The sequence below is a fragment of the Primulina tabacum genome, unplaced genomic scaffold, assembly GCF_025594145.1.
Source record: "Primulina tabacum isolate GXHZ01 unplaced genomic scaffold, ASM2559414v2 Contig946, whole genome shotgun sequence".
In the NCBI taxonomy this organism is placed as follows: domain Eukaryota; kingdom Viridiplantae; phylum Streptophyta; class Magnoliopsida; order Lamiales; family Gesneriaceae; genus Primulina; species Primulina tabacum.
In genome coordinates, this window is record NW_027460005.1 from 4,584 (window position 1) to 21,959 (window position 17,376).

At 34.6% G+C, this 17,376-nt stretch overlaps 1 protein-coding gene and 1 pseudogene across 1 annotated transcript; one reads left to right on the forward strand and one right to left on the reverse strand.

The window, feature by feature from the left end:
* The first annotated feature begins 3,746 nt into the window (after positions 1-3,746).
* On the forward strand, positions 3,747-9,554 carry LOC142535338 (SWI/SNF complex subunit SWI3D-like; annotated as a pseudogene).
* Positions 9,555-9,765: 211 nt separating this feature from the next.
* LOC142535339 (ras-related protein Rab7-like) lies at positions 9,766-13,812 on the reverse strand. Its single transcript, XM_075641756.1, has 7 exons — positions 13,591-13,812; positions 12,806-12,832; positions 12,595-12,694; positions 11,740-11,886; positions 11,105-11,185; positions 10,624-10,769; positions 9,766-9,996 (listed from the first exon to the last, which is right to left on the reverse strand). Exons 1-7 carry the CDS (start codon positions 13,641-13,643, stop codon positions 9,930-9,932), a joined length of 621 nt encoding a protein of 206 aa, XP_075497871.1. The 5' UTR covers positions 13,644-13,812; the 3' UTR covers positions 9,766-9,929.
* Positions 13,813-17,376: the final 3,564 nt, after the last annotated feature.

The following is a 17,376-nucleotide window of genomic DNA, read 5'->3' on the forward strand; positions in this document are numbered from 1 at the left end:
TAACTGAATTATTATTATTAGTTTCAATGATTGAAACACGATAATTTAAACTATTATTATTGTGTTGTAAAATTTTTACTTGTTCTTTAAGATTTTCTATTTCTTTAACTAAATCCTGTATAGTAACTGGATTTGTTTACTATATTTCTGTTGAAAGATTTTTAACTTCTTTCATAGTAAGCTTGTTCTTGTTTAACAAGAATATTATTATTATTATTGCTAGTTGAAGCAGTATTCTCCATTTGATCAATAATTGTATTTTAATACTGGATCCTTAATCATTTTAAGGAATTCTAAAATATTATTGTTAGTTAACACATTAATATTTAAATCATTGAATTGAGACATGAGTTTATAAAATTCATCATTTTTATCTTCTATATGATTTAAACAAGATTTTCCTTGTATACAATTATTACATTCATTAAATCATCAGAAATTCTGATTCACTATCTATATTTCTTCTGAAATATAAGATTCTGAAAAATTCTCAGTTTCACTGTCAGAATTATTATTCGAATCCATTATTATTTTAAATAATGTTTCTTTTAGATTATCATCTATATCTAAATTATTAATTTTGTTTTTAGCCCAACATTGATTAGCATAATGTCCTGGCTTTTTACATTTTCTACAAATTATTAATTTATTTTTGTATTTTTCTTCTTTCCGTAAATCACGGCTTTCTTTTCTTTTCTTCTTTTTATCTCTTTGTCTATCAGACAAATGTCTTTTCTTTCTATAAAGTTTTTCATCTTTTTCTTTAATTTTCTTCTTACCTTTATTAGGTAAGTCCATACCAAATTGATCACAAAATTTACCTAATTGTTTTTTCTCAAGTAAATTCTGTCTTTTAATTTGATTATTTAATTTTAATTCATTACAGAGAGCTAAACCCTCTTTAATGCAAGTATTAATTAAATTTCCATAAGTATAATTATCATATGGAATATTAATCTCATCTTTTCTTAATTTTTCTAATTCTTTCAGCAAATAGAAAAGGTAAACCATCTATAAATTTAGCTTTCCAGAAACTATTATTACAATCTGGTATCTCATATATACGAGATAAAAAGGTATCTTTATACCATCTAAAATCAGTAAGTGTTTTACATTTTAGATTACTTAATAAAGTACGAATCTTTTCACTATCATCAGTGAATTTACCAGTAAAATGTTCAATCATAGTCATTATTAATGAATAACACATTTTCTGATTGAATATTATTCTCATTTTATGAATTAATAATATCTTCTTTTTGGAATTGATTTAAATAATTATCCCACCAACCTTTAAGTTGGCCAGTAAACCTGATATAATCATCTTAGCAATATTTTTATCAGTATTGCCTGAAGTTTTACACACAGTACTATACATAAGCATTCTGTGAGCAGTATTATAAATTTGCTTATCACTAAACCATCAATATTCCATTCATAAATACTTTTCTTATTATAACTATTAGCAAATAGATATTCTTTGTTCTTCAATAAGAACATCCATGGAGTAGGTATATTATAATAATATTTATTTTGGGTTAGGTCTATCTGCCCATTTAATTTTATTAATTTCTTCTTCATAATGATTCTCATCATTATCGACCTCTTCATTAAGAGTATTCAAATTAAGATTTTTAAATTTTCCTTCTAATATTTTTTCTATATTAGAAACAGAAGATTTAAATTTAAAATCATTTATATCTGGAGGGGATTGAATAGAAGAAGTCGCAATAAAACAATATTAGTTTCTTCTTCTTTAGACTGTATATAAACATCTGGTTTAATTGATTAATAGCCAGAATAATTTTATCAATACGATCCTTAAGAGAAACTATCTCTTCTCCTATTATCGTAAGATACAAATTTGTATAATTCTGTTTTTCAATTATCTGATTAATATGTTTACAGTTATTTGTAACATATCATTCTCAAATAATTAGAAAAAAGCAGTAAAATTTAAAATTTTATTATTTTTTTCTATAATAAAAGATTGTTGAGAAGGATAAACAGATTTTGAATCTGTCCAGAAGAAAGTTTATAATTTCTTTCAAGAATAGAAATATAATCTATAATAAATGTTTTAAAAAAACCAAGGAACAAAATGAATCAATTTATTCTGGTTTTCACAATATTTATAAAATTCTGTAACAATATAATCAACTCATCTTCAGACAAACTTTTAAAGTACCAATTTCTGAAAGATTCTCATTTGGGTAAATAAAATTCTGCATTGATCCTTGCTCGAGCAAAGAGATCCTTTAGTAAAATCAATTTTTGATTTACTATCCATTAAATACTAAAATTCATTTCTGAAACTGTATCAGTTTCTTTAACCTTTTGAAAGTTACTTTTATGAACAATATCGTTTTGATTAATTATTAATTCATCTACTGTATCTTGTACAGAAGACTCAACATCTTCTCTTATCTGAGAAGTAGAAACTCTAGAAGTTTGAGGAATATCCACCATATAATCTAAAGGTGAAATAAAAGAATGATTAGATCTTGATCTAGTATAGGTAGAAGATGACAATAATCTTTTTTGTTCATTATTAAACTGTATTTGAACAGATCCTTCATTATTCTGTATAAATTGTTGTAAATCCCTATTTATTATAGGATTTCTAGGAACAACTTGTTCAATTATCCAGTTTTCTGGAAATTCAATTTCTTCTCATTTTATAGATCTACGGGTTGTAATATTCGATCTATTAAAATTAGTTTCTATAAGAATAGTTTCATTTAATTGTTTATCTATTCTTTACACATAGGATTCAGTGTAAATAATGGTTTATAATAAATACGATAACAGATACATATAACTTCTGTGCCAGGAGTATAATTATAACCATGAGTTTTAACATTTAATGTTAAAGAATCTAATATATTAATATCAGACAAAGATAAATATAAATTCGGATAAATATCAAAATATACTAGACCATGTGCCAGACTAGATTGAATTATTCTCATAGAAGATTTTTCCAATTCAAATTTCTACCATATCTAAAGCTGCTATGAAGCTTTCTGGTAGTCCTTCTAATGTTAAAGGTCTAAAAGCTATTTGTATTAAACCTATATGCATGAATCTGTAATTTTTCCTATAAGGTAAAATATCTTTATTGTTTAACAATCTAATAACCATTTCATTATTATGAAGTGGTATTGATGATTCTGTAGTTTTAACTACCTGTTTAAAACCAATTCTTTCAAAAGTTCATAACTTATAGATCATTTTAGAATCTATTTTAGGAATAGTCCATTTATTCAATAAATCTAAATACTCAGGTAAATCATATTCTTCATTTAAACTGTTTTGAACAGTTTCTTTTAAACTGAAAATATTCATTTGAATAAAAAGTGCTAAATTATTATCCAGACTATTCCATGGCTCTGATACCATCTGAGGCTTGGGATCAAAGTGAGGAATCTGATACGTGGCGTTGTTATACCAAAATTTTCCTTAATGACTTTCGCACACATGAAGATTATTGGTTTCCTGCCTATATAAAATAACACATTATAAATTTAACAAATTATATATCAAGAAAACACATTTATTAATTTTTTAAATTTAAAAACTCCGCAGCTATTTGTCGAATCAGCACTCGTCAAATCTCAATAATTGAGATCAAATGGACGGCGTAGATCAAGAGTTTACGGCGTTGCTCTGTGTTACCGTGAGGCTGCGTCGCAGAATATAAAATCAATTGAGATACACATAGAGTCGAGCGGCGGCTGGAAAAGTGTTCAGTGACAATGGAGGAAAAGCGAAGAGATTCCACCGGAACCCCGCCGACGGCGGCCATCGATGGTTATAATCTGATTTCGGAGCCTTGACGTCGTCTCGGAGGAGAGGTGGTGCACAAAAACGGAAATCGGCGCCAATCAATAGCGGCTTCGGTGGCACAGATCCTCAAGCGACGTCCTCTAAGAGACAGGCTAGGGAAAAGACGCCCGTGGTGCCTTTTCCTCCGATCCACCTTAATGGACCTTGCACTAGGGCACGAGTTTCAGCCTAACAATGGTACTAGTTATCTCTGGATGCGTCGGATTTTAAGGTCGAATCGGAGGCGAAGGCGGAGGAGTTGAGGAGAGTTAGTGAAAATTGGGAGGAGTTGGAGGCAGAGATTGAGGCCGAATACGAAGCCATTATATCGAGAGACTCGAATGCCCATGTGGTGCCTATTCATGCTGGTGAGTGAGTGACGATTCAATATTGTTGGAATGTCGTTTGCACGAACATTTTTTTTTAGCTTCAACCATTTGTTTGGATTTTTAGAGCTGTGCAAGTTTGTGCGGTTGAAAACTTTACGATCTATTATTTTTCAAAGAATTTAACCTTTTGAATCCGTTCAATTGTCGAATTAAGGGGAGTGAAGTGTTAGTTTGGTGAATTTGAGAAAATGCAATAATTGAAATTTATTTGGCACTGTGCAGTGAAATGTTCACTTCCGAAGCTTAGTTTTCTGGTCTTAAAGACTCAGGGTTTGAGAAATTTGGGCAAGTATTTTAAAATTCACATTGTAATTTCAGAATCTGGAAATGCAAATCTGTGTGTGTATGGACTTGAATCTGCTTATTTAATTTAGCGAGGTTTTATGTAGGAAAACATGTTGAACTGTTGGATAAACGTTTTATACATTCGACTGCCAGGCAGTTGTGCAGAAATAATACTAGGTAGACCTGTTAGAATTTTCTGTCCATTTTCTAAGCGAAACTTACAAAAAAAAAGTGTCTTGTATGTTCTAGGTTGGTTTTCTTGGAACAAAATTCATACTCTGGAGGAGAGGATGATGCCTTCTTTCTTCAGTGGGAAATCTGAGAGTAGGACTCCAGAAATATACATGGAGATACGCAATTGGATAATGAAGAAGTTTCATTTTAATCCAAATTCTCAAATTGAGTTGGAACAACTTTCCGAGCTCACAGTTGGAGATTTGGATGCTAGGCAAGAGGTGATGGAGTTTCTAGACTACTGGGGTCTGATCAATTATCATCCATTCCCAAGGAATGAACCTGTTGCTACTGTTACTGTTGATGATGATGAAGCAAGAAAAAAGGACTCTTTGGTTGAAAAACTATTTCAGTTTGAAACAGTGGAATCATGGACTCCTGTTGTTACTAAGACAAATACGGAGATGCCTTCCATGTCTTCTGGATTGGTGCCCGATTCTGTCATTGCTGAAGAACTGAATAAGTCTGAGGGTCCTTCTGTCGGATACCATTGCAATTCTTGTTCAACAGATTGTTCCCGGAAACGTTATCATTGCCAGAAGCAGGTTTCTGTCTCTGGCACTGCTCTTTCTTTGCGTTGATCGTCTACTCTGGCAGTTCAATATTTTTTGTAATGCTTTATGTCTTATAAGCGTGAACTAACATTATTCGGCAATTTTAATGTTTGTGCATTCCTCTAATCATATGTATGCTCAACAATCAAAGTGCAACTAATTGTTTTTAGAAGAAGATGATGGCAAGCCCGTTTCTGTATGGACTTTTATTCAAATATTTCCCATTGAGACTCCTGACGTGCCAAACAAATTCTAATCTCTAGAGAGTAGAGGATAGGTGTCATATTAATAATCACCGACTTGTTGTTTTTACTTGCATTGAGTTGAGGTTGTAATTTAGGTGAAACCTAGAAGCGGTGCAAATGCAGGACATTTGTGGTTTATTCCGGGCAAGTTTAGATCCTTCACTGTTTTAAAGTTAGTTTCTAATGTGAAACTTGGGTAATTTCAAGAATGTTCTAACCTGAAAATATTCAGGAGTTTCATCTTTCACATATGTATTGGAAGGTGTGAACTGTCATGGGATAGAAAAAAGCATAAAAAGGAAGTAAAATCTAACGTGAAAGACAACAATCCAATCAAAAGAGCTGTCTGCGAGTAACCAAAATGTTGATGAACAAGGAAAATCACCCTCAACTTGGATGGTTGATTTTTTGATTATTGGCATTTCAGTTTTGTTTTGTATATTGCAAAATATTGTCGGAATCCAAGCGAATCACTTTTTCTGCTTATTTATTAACTAACAATAGATGGTACTCTTGTGACTAGTTATGGAAGTTGGGAGCTTTTTTCTAGCATTTATAACCTCTTCATCTATCTTTTAGGCAACTCTTAGATTTGTTCTTTAATCTTTCATTTGGACTTTCTTTCACCGGCTCCCTGATTTTTCTAGTATTTGTCATTTATTTATACCTCCAAAACTCTTTCTGGTTTTAATTATCCAAGGTTGATTGTTTCTTCCCCTACATCTTTCATGGTAACTTACATGATTGCTGAACTCAATCTGAGCACAGGCAGATTTTGATTTATGTGCTGAATGCTTCAACAATGGAAAGTTTGGCTCGGATATGTCCGTGTCAGATTTCATTCTCATGGAATCAGCTGAAGCCGGTGGTGTTAGTGGAGGGAAATGGACAGATCAAGAGACTCTTTTACTTCTTGAAGCAATAGAGTTGTTCAGAGATAATTGGAGTGAGATCGCTGAGCATGTGGCCACAAAAACAAAAGCTCAGTGTATACTGCACTTTGTCCAAATGCCGATTGGAGATGTGTTTTTCAATAGTGATGATGAAAACGATGTGATTCCTAAAGAAATTGGATTACCAGTTTCCACCACTACCGAAAATTCATCGCTGAAAGCTGATCACGACACAGATACGGATGTTAAAGATGTCACTGAGAAAACAGAAAATGAGGGTGATGCCACAGACAACCGGGCCTCATCCAGCCCAATGGAAATCACAAAACCAGAAGAAGTTGATGATTCAGATAAGAGCCTTGAATTTATGGAAAACTTTACGCAGAAAGCCTTGAAGGACGCATTTGAAGCTGTGGGTTCTCTTTCTTCACCAGGGGATAAACTATCATTTGCTGAGGCGGGTAATCCAGTGATGGCATTGGTATGTGGATTATCTTTTCCTTTTCTCCCAAATTGAGTAACTTTTCATATATTTGCATTGGTGTATGAACTACTTGTTGAACGCAAAACTGGTTGCAGTGAGTTTATAATCTGTAAATCCTACACCTATTTTTTTTGTTTGCTTCCTACCTAGTCTATTTTCTCTTCTTAGGCAGCATTTCTAGTGCGATTGGTGGAACCTAATATTGCAAGTGCATCAGTTCATAGCTTCTTAAAAGCTTTATCTGCCAAACATCCCAGCGAACAACTCGCTGTGAGACACTGTTTACCTATGGAAGACCCACCAGATGAGAAGAAAAAGCTGGCGGACTCCGAAGGGTTTGTGAATTTCTATACTTAATCATTCCTTGTAACATGAATATTATTTCTGATATCAATTGAAAAATTTTGCAGCGCTGCTACTGAAACTGTTGAGGATGAAATTGAGAAAGACGGGAATGAACATGTTGAAAAGCAGAATGAGGAAACACCTGATTCAGCTGTTCAGGGTATCAGCATTCAAGATGATGACAAGGAAGAAAACAAGGAATCTAGTTCTGAGGAACATAAAGAAAAAAAGGATGCTTCCTCTGAACAGAAACTCGTTGCTTCTACCAGTAGTGACAAATCTGAATTTCCAAGGAAGCAGTCTCTAAAAGATGCTGAAGCATCAGGTGTTTCGGGGTCACATACCCACCTTAATTTTAATCATGTAAAAGAATCAGATAATGGAGGTTCAGATATGGAGTTGTGTCAGTCTGAAGCTCCTCTGAAAGATAAAAAAATGACATCTAACTCAGAAAAGGAAGATACTAAGCCTTTTTTTATGTCAGATTCAGCAATGGAAAAAGAGAGAAGAAAAGGTGCAATTCAAAATTCTATTTAGCACTTTTCATCAGTTGGAAGAAGGTTTTGGAGTTTCACTAGTTAATGGAAATAATTGAACAATCTATTCATCAACTATTCCTTTACAGGTGAACTGGAAATGAATGGCACAAAAACCAGTTAGTTTTTTATTTGCGTTGGAGAAATTCATCTCCATAATATGTTACATCACTGGGCTACACTTTGATTTCCAGCAATAAATAGGTTTCTTTTTTCCTTGTGTGTGTATCTTAAGTTCTATAATAGCGCATAAATGAACAACCTGGATTTTTCACTGAGAACATGTGGTAACCTATAAAAGAAGAATTGTTAAAAGATATTTCTGGGAGGATCTTATTGGATGCCTTCTATCAAATGCTAATGCAGGTGATAAAGAAGCCAAAGAGCATGATGGTAAAAAGAAGAATTCCCGGGTTACTAAAAATGATCTTGATATCAACAAATTAAAGCGTGCTGCAGTGACTGCCCTTTCAGCTGCAGCAGTAAAATCAAAGCTTCTAGCGGATGAAGAGGAAAGCCAAATTCGTCAGCTTGCTATATTACTGGTAGAAAGACAGGTACTATAACCACAAATATACACTCTCTAGTCTCCTGCTGATGGAACTGCGAATGGATTTAATGGTTTGAGTCATATCTTGGATCATTCACACTTTTGTACTGGTCTGAGCGTATCATTTCATGAAGTTGTCGTGCAAGAGTCCAAATTAACTTGATTTGTTTGAGAGTGAAATTTGAAGCTTGCATTTCCGATTTGTCACTGAAAGTTGTACTTTATATAGCTGCTCGTATTTGCCATTAGTTCTTGTTGAACTTCCTATTTAGAGCTCTATTATAAGCATGATTGAAGTTATGCATATATGTTAACAAGTTACACTCTAAAAGACGGCCAAAGCTCAGGATTGGATCCGAAATAATATTTTTGAGACATGACTTTGTATGGAATCTGGGCTTCATTTTTTCGTTTCTGTTATCTGTGATAAAGTTGAGCATAATTAACCTCGAGTTCTACGTGATCTCTCTCTTTCTATCTGCTTTTATACACGTTTCTGTGCTTCCGCTGATTGCTCAGACTTCCTTGTTTGCAGTTGCACAAACTCGAAACAAAATTGGCTCTCTTTGGTGACTTGGAAAATGTGGTTTTGCGTGTTAAAGAACAGTTGGATAGGTCAAAACAGAGGCTTTTCCAAGAGAGAGCACAGATTATTGCGACACGACTTGGGATGCCAGCATCTGCTCGGCCTACTTCGCACCATTTACCTTCCAACAGAGCACCAGCACCAGCATCTAATTTTCCGAACCAGGGATTAAGACCCTTGATGGGAACGAACACCCTAAGACCACCTATTTCACGACCAACAATGGCTCCAAATCCTGCTTCAAGCACTTTCACGCACATAAATGCTGCAGGAAGTTCGATGCAACCCAATTCAGTTAAGTTTTCTTCATTTGGCGCAAAGTAGTTGCTTGAGCATTTTTTGAGAAATCATTTTCTTAGCATGATCTGAGAGTTCTTGATTGTAGAATTCTAAGCATGTATTTTATTCAAAATTTCCGATAGCAACAATATTGTCTCATACACGCCAAGAAAGAATAGGAAAACTCAGTGAATTCCTTCGACTGGACAGGGTGATTGATTCTCCTTACAACCTTTTGTACTAGTTATGTAGATTAAATGACCCCAAACTATTGTATTAGTTGTGCTAGGCAGTTCCAGGTACAATTTTTGTATTTATAAATGCATACTCAAGCTAGTTTTCCATGTATTTTGCTCAAATATAACTGATTTTTCTTTTTATAGTCGTGCACTGACACATTCAACTTTTAGGCCAAACTTGGGTCAAAGGGTGAATCCAATGATTTTCTAATCTGCTAGGTTACTCGTGGCCAACATAAAGCGAAGTAATAAATGATGAAACGAGAACTGAAGAAGATTATATCTGCATTTGTCATAAGAAACCGAGGGGCAAGCCAATTTAGAGACGGACCAATTAATTTATTGCTATAGTTCAAACCGGACAAAATTAAGAGTTGGTAAACAGTAGTGTTACATATCTCTTGCCAAAATCGAAGATGATACACGCACATTCAACCAATAGGACAACAAAAGCATTTAGAATTGTACATAAAACTGTCTGGTCAGCACTCGCATCCACCTGACCTCTGCTGACGGCCACTTGCAACGTCAATCGTGTCGGGTAAGTACCTTCAATGCCACCAAAATTTTTCTCCAAATTTAGAAAACAATCAAGAAGCTACCATTGCATTGTATTATGTTAAGATGCATCTTTAATTCTCACCCAGCCACAATAGAACCTAATGAAAATTGCATTACCTTTGTTCCAACTATCCAAATTAAATTCGAACTTAAACTCAGGGTGTCATATTACAATACTTGGGGTCAAGTCAAGCCTGACTCGGTCAAGTTTATCTGGTTCGAGCTTTTGACGAGCTCAGTTTTTTCTAGCAACAATCTAGCACGAGTTTGACAATTATATGGCCCTCATATATTTCCAAAAATAGTTGATTAGGGGCCACACCAATTCAAATAATATTTGGAAGTCGAGAAAACATTGGCTCGATTCTTAACGTGTCCTCTAGCCTGAGACAGCAGAACTCTACCTTGACTTAAGACAGCAGACGAGCTATTAACTCAACTCTGATTCAGTCAAAGCTGAGCTCTCTTGCTGAGCTAATTCCAAGCAGTTTGGATCAATACAGCCTTACCCAACACATATGTCCAAACTAATATGATGTTTAAGTGCATTCAGAATGAATCTATTGAACCAGATTTGGAACGAAAGCATATAGTTTTTTTTATTTAATCACTCACATTTCTTCTTCTTCACCACTCTTCAAGGCATTCTTCGCAATGACCTGGAAAGCCTCCTCAATATTGGTGCCTTCCTTGGCAGAAGTCTCGAAGTAGGGAATGTTCCCTTTTGAGGCACACCAAGCCCGAGCCTTTTTCTCAGATACCTGCAACAGTGCAATTGAGTTGGCATAACATTCTCAATGAAAAAGAAAAGTTCACAGGTTCAAGAACTGAATTATGATAGACATTAGTAGTTCAGCATTGCATTTCCTCCAATATACCAATAAGATCCACAAGCATCATCGGTTTCCAGTGTGTCACCACCTCCAAAATTTGTTCGATTTTTTTCTTTCAGCAACGGGGCATTCCTAAAGTGTGAGCCATACTTGTGTCTTGACAGCGTATAGACCTTTTCAAAAATACTCGTGCATCGCAGGGAAAAAAGGCTTCTCTGAAGAAAGGGAAAAAGAAGAGGAAAAGCATAAAGAGAAAAGCTTACCACTCTGCTATTTCCACCATCCACATCGATCTTATTGCCAATCACAACAAATGGAAAATTATCTGGATCTGATGGACTTGCCTGCAGGAAAATTTCCCTTTTTGTTAGCATTTTTCATTTCTCAAACTAATAAAGAAGTGGGGCCAACACAAACGACAAAACTTTGTTCTCAAATTGTACACGACTGGCAACTAAATAAATGGCACAAGGGAATATATTTTGAACATAAACAAGGTCGAAAAGTTTTCAGACTATCCTAGTACATTAAAACAAAACATACCCTTGTTACCCAGCACGGACAAAAGCGAAGAAAAAAAGCAGCATAAAACATTTATATTTCAAAACCACAAGGGTAATTCCTTGGATGTTTTGTACTAAATCTAATCTAATCTAATCAACCTCTTTTGAAGCATGAGGAAGAGAGTGGTTGGTAAATTCTCAGTCCATTATAAAGAGAGATGCACACAAAAAATCAAATGTGAATTTGAGGAACGATGAAAGAGCAGTGTTGTCCTTACAGAAACACACAAAGAAATGACACCAACGAAAAAGAACAACAGGTTTCACAATAAATAAGAATGAATAGAACAAATACCTGAAGCCAGGCAAGAAGACAAAAAGAACCACACAAGTACCTGAATAAGAAATTCTTCTCTCCAGTTGTTGAGATTATCAAATGATTTAAGTACATTGACATCATAGACAAGCACACAGCAATCAGCACCACGGTAAAATGCAACCCCAAGACTTTGAAATCTTTCTTGGCCAGCTGTATCCCATATCTAATTCAAGAACAGAGTCAGTCCAAGATCTTGAGAATTGCGCTAGAGTATTAGATGTACATGGAAATACAGGTCATTTATTACATAATTTCAGTTGTCTGATCATGTTTTTCAACTCAAAAGGATACCCATATGGCCGTATGACAGCTTAACTAAGACATGTATCTGTTCGGATGTCCAAATTCAAAACGAAAAGTTCGAAAACAAGAATATACCCAAAACATATTTTCCTCAAACTGTTATCTTTCAGATGAAACTTTTGATACCCTAATCTAGCAGAGTGACAATAGTGGGTCTTTGAAGCATAAACATAATATGAGAATTTTGGCAACCAAGGTAAGTTATCCATGGGGATGAGACATGTGAAACAAGTACGGGTCTCATCTTGGCTCAAAAACTTCTACATCATGGTGCCCAAACACCATAAGGACACATGGGTACCAAATCCTTTTGCAGTATCGCACAGTGATCCAAGGTCCTAAGAACTTGATTTTCGTGCTAACTTTGTGGAAAAATAAGTTGTCTGAATGAACCAACTAGGTCCTCGACTCCTCCGTAATTTCTCTCACTTTAATCGAAAACCTTATATATAAACATAACAAAAACCTTTACATCTAAAACCACAAATCACACCAAGATCCCTCAAAACCATTAACAACACCATTCTATAACAGCTATCATGATGAATCAAACACATTCCCGACCTACCTGTAAAGTAAAGAGTCGGTCCTCAAACTGAACTTCCTTGGTCAGAAAATCTGCCCCAATAGTGGCCTTGTATTGGATGCTAAATTTCTTATTTACATATCTTTAAATGACAGTCAAGAAAAATCACAATAGAAATTAATCTAGAAAACAAGTTGAGACTATCTTTAAGTGAGAGCAATTATCCTAACATATATGATTTTTTCAAGGATACTGATTCATCAAAGAGGTCTTTCCCACCCTGCAAATCACGCACAACACAGTTCCACGCAGGTCAATCAACAATGCATTCACATAAATGGTGATATAGTGCTTTTCTATAAACAAGAAAATTCAGATGAAAATAATGAATGCAAGGAACATCATCTCCGTGTCGGTCTCAGTATCGGATTTTAGTGATAAGTGAAGACACAATATTTCCCCCTTTTATTTTGTTTCAACATCCATTTGGATAATTGATTTCCCGTACGAAACTGAAACAACATTTTTCTGTTCGACAGAACAATCAAAATTTGAGATTTTAAGGAACGGAGTTGGACATCATAACAAAGTGAATGTCTTGAAAAGTAATGGACGCCAAAATGTATCTTCCCTGTTGGTCACGATAAGATTCATACTTCAAACATGCCAAGGAAATTGATTTAAAAATAACCATAATCACGTTAAACATAACAACTTCACAGATAACACATCTTTTCACATAACAATACAACTAAACTACATGATAAATGAGGAAACCGATGCTTAAAACGTCGAAACAAATTATTTTTCAGAAATAATTTTCAATAATCTAGCATTTTCGTTCAACTCTACTGCATGATCTAGTCGTAAATCTTATCAGCTCATCAAACACAGGAAAAAAAAACCTAGAAATGAAAGACTCACATTCCAAGACAATCAAATAAAAAACATCCAACATCAACACATGTATAGAAGCATCCACATGATTCGCACATTTATAATGAAAAACAAGAACGTATGATTGCAACAACCACTTGCCCGCTGTCGCCGAGAATGATGACTTTGAGAAGCGCTCTTCTACGAGATGGCATCGTTTCGAATTCGGGTTGGATACAGACGACCCGATCTCAGATTCCGGATCGTAAAAATAGAGGAAGGAAGAAGACCGAGGTTCTCGAAGTTTTTTATTTTGAGAAATTTTTCGATGTTTAGTTTAATTTATTATGAGTCATCTTTGTTGTCGGTCGGTTAAGTATGTTTCCAGCTGGCAGGCTTCTGGATTTTTATTTTAGCTGTGGATCATAATTCATAAATAAGAGAGAGTTCAGTTTGAGACGATATTTTGAATTTTATTGATTGAAAATAATTTTAGTTATTTTTTATTATAACAATACATGGTTTATTTTAGCATGATATTTTGAGTTCGAGTGATTAAAAATACGAGTTCTGACATTTTTCGAGATATCATACAACTCTTTCCATTATGGAAAACTTTTACATAAAAATTTCTTCAACGGAAAATCTACTGATCTTCTCGATAGATCAAGCCAACTTTTATGTCGGTCCTGAGCAACTCTGAGTCTTTCTCAGATGATTGTTATATTGTTCACTGTTTTTTGGACAAGCTCTTGCCCGATGATGACTTTCTCTCCTGCTTCATCCCAGTAGAGATGTAATCAACATTTTTGTTCGTACAAGGCTTCATATGGAGCCATTCAAATACTGTTAGGGTAATTTTTATTGTAGGCGAACACATTTAAAGGTAGATATGTTCACTTCAATTACAACTGAATTTTTAGACACATGCTCGCAACATATCTTCAATGGTTTGTATTGTTCTCTCTGTTTGACCATCGGTTTGAAGGTGATAAGCAATAGCATATCTTCAATGGTTTGTATTGTTCTCTCTATTTGACCATCGGTTTGAACGTGATAAGCAATAATGAGAGTAATTTTAGTCATCATATCTTGTTGAAAGCTTTTCCAAAAAGCGTATGATGAATTCTTTTTTATGAGAAAGTCGTGATAGAATGGAACTGATATACGTTGTGCAAAGATGGACAAAATTAGGTAGGTGCAAAGATGAAGGTGGGTTGGGTTTTAGGAAGCTCCATGTTTTTACACATCTCTTCTAGCCGAGAGAAGCTGGAAGCTGTTGACTAAACCAAACTCCTTAGCTCCCGGGTCTTAAGAGCTCGATATCCACACAGTAACTTCTTGAATGCCAAAATCTAGCATAACCCAAGTTGTAGAGTCTATTGTCCACACGTGATTTAATTCGTAAAGGGGCTAGGATTCAGATTGGTTGAGGCAAGCAAACAAATATCTGAAATGATCCCTCGTTACCTGATAAGCTTTATCTTTTCATTGAGTTAGTGGGTCATCCAGAAATGTCCACGGTGACGATAGCTCCTGCGTAACTAAGATAATGGAGCTTGGGATTTGGATATTGTGAAAGATTCCCATGTATAATGTCGGCTCCAACTATTCTGGATTTTAAGTAGAGATAGTTCTTCTTGTAAATTTCTAAGAACATATCTTCATCCTTCTTCAATCATCTAATCAAGTCCACAATCAGAAACTTGATTTCGGTATAGATCACAATAGAGATCTAAACAAAATTTGTGTCTAGAGTTGATCGTCGGAATTTCAGCAATCCGACGGCGGTGCGGGAGCTTCGCGGTGGTTGGGTTGTGGCTAGAGATGTCAATGGCGCAGGTATAGCTAGGCTCAAGACCCGTCCCATGAAAAAAACTTTGACTCATTACCCGCCTCACCCCGGTTAAATATTCTTCGGATCCACCCCCACCCCGAATACAAGACGGGGCCAGTTAGATCTGGGTTTGCACTAAACCTGATATTGCATTTGTTGTTAGGATGTTGGAAGATATCAGAGTAATCCAAGTTTAGACCACGGGAAAGCTGCAAAGAAAGTGATGAGGTGCCTTCAAGGGATCGACGATTATATGTTTATGTTCAGAAGAACTGAGAATTTAGAAGTAATTAGCTACTCTGATTCAGACTACACTGGCTACATTGATTCACGAAAATCCACTTCATGATATATTTTCATGCTAGCTGGTGAAGCTGTAACTTGTTTTGAGGCAACCTCACATGGTGTATAGTTGAAGAGTTTCATTTTGAGGCTTAGAATTATGGATTCTATATTTAGACCATTAAGAATATATTGTGACAATTTAGTTGTTGTTTTTATGGCTAAAAATAACAAAAGTGGTAGTCGAAGCAAGCACATCGACATTAAGTATTTAGCCATACGAGAACGTGTTAAAGATAAGAAATTAATTATCGAGCACATTAGCACTGAATTAATGATTGTAGATCATTTGACTAAAGACATGCATCATTGAAATTTAAGGATCATACAAAAAGAATGAGACTTGGTTCCTTTATATAATTTTGTTCTAAGAACAAATTTAATGAAATTATGATGTGATATTTTCTCATATTTTTTGTGCACGCATTCATTGATTTGAGAAATATCAATAAAATTGGATCTCGAACAAACATATGGTTTATTCATTCAGTTATACAGATTTGAGATACATAATGCATTGTAATACATGGAAGATAATACTAGCTTTTAGAGGACATATCGACATGATTCATTTTTTTTTGTTTTTTCCTATGGTAAAAGAGATATATGGTTCAAGTGAAAGAATATAAGAAAAATGACTCATATTTATCAAAAGAACGAAATACGTGTAGAAAATAGGGACGACTACAGCCTACAATTTTGACAAACGGAACAAGCCGCCTCAACTTTAAAAAATTGAGACATGCATACGCCTCTTCTTTTGACTCTCGAGCTCTCAATAAACTCATCGATGATATAAAAAATGCCTATAAATAACGGTGATTGATATCCCTAAGCACACACCTCATAAGAAGATAATACATCATCTATGAAGTGAGTTGGAATACTTAGAAGGCTTCATCGGAGAAAATCAGAAAACTTACAAATCATTCGATGGCCGGAAGCAACGTTCGATCTACTTTCGTATATTGTGTTTATCATGTTGATAAATGTGTAGAAACATGATTTTGTTAAAAAATTTCTAACAAGAATATCATAAATAAAGATAATAAATGAAAAATGTAGAATATGTGTGAATTATTAGGCGCAACAAAAAGTTTTTTGTTTTTGTTTTTGTTTTACGATCGTGTGGAGATATTTTTAAAAGCTGTGAATTTAAATTTTTTGACGTGACAGACACAATAGGTTCGGGGGTGAAATTGTCTATGAGCTTAAGGTTGCTTCAGCATACTTTCTATATTTCTAATGTTCTGACTTGACGTCGAAGATATTTCCCGGGAGAAAATGCAAGACACCCTCTTAATTATTTATTTGTTTGTATTATCATGCTTTTATCGGCCGAAAGCATTGTCAGAAATATATAATTAGAGATGATAACTTTTCACACGGGTTTGGAACTTCGTGGGAAAAACCCGAAACAAGGATGTGTATCCCTGATTTTTTCGTGTTCAGGTTCGGGGATTTTTTTAAATCTCCGATATAGTTCGAGACGGATATGAGATTACTATCTCCATCCTCGAATCCTGCCCGAAAATAATATCAATAATAAAATAATAGTATTATTAATGTAATAATAATATTATTTTTTAAAATATTAATAATAATATATAATAATAAGTTTTGGTTTGAGAAAATTTCCGAATTCATCATCGTCTTAACATATTAATATTTTTGAAACGAGGATGAGGGCAGAGATGTGAAGTTGATCCTCGAAGTTTCGGGTTTGAGGATTCCCCGAACCCGAAAAAAACGGGAATCAAAGCGAGTAT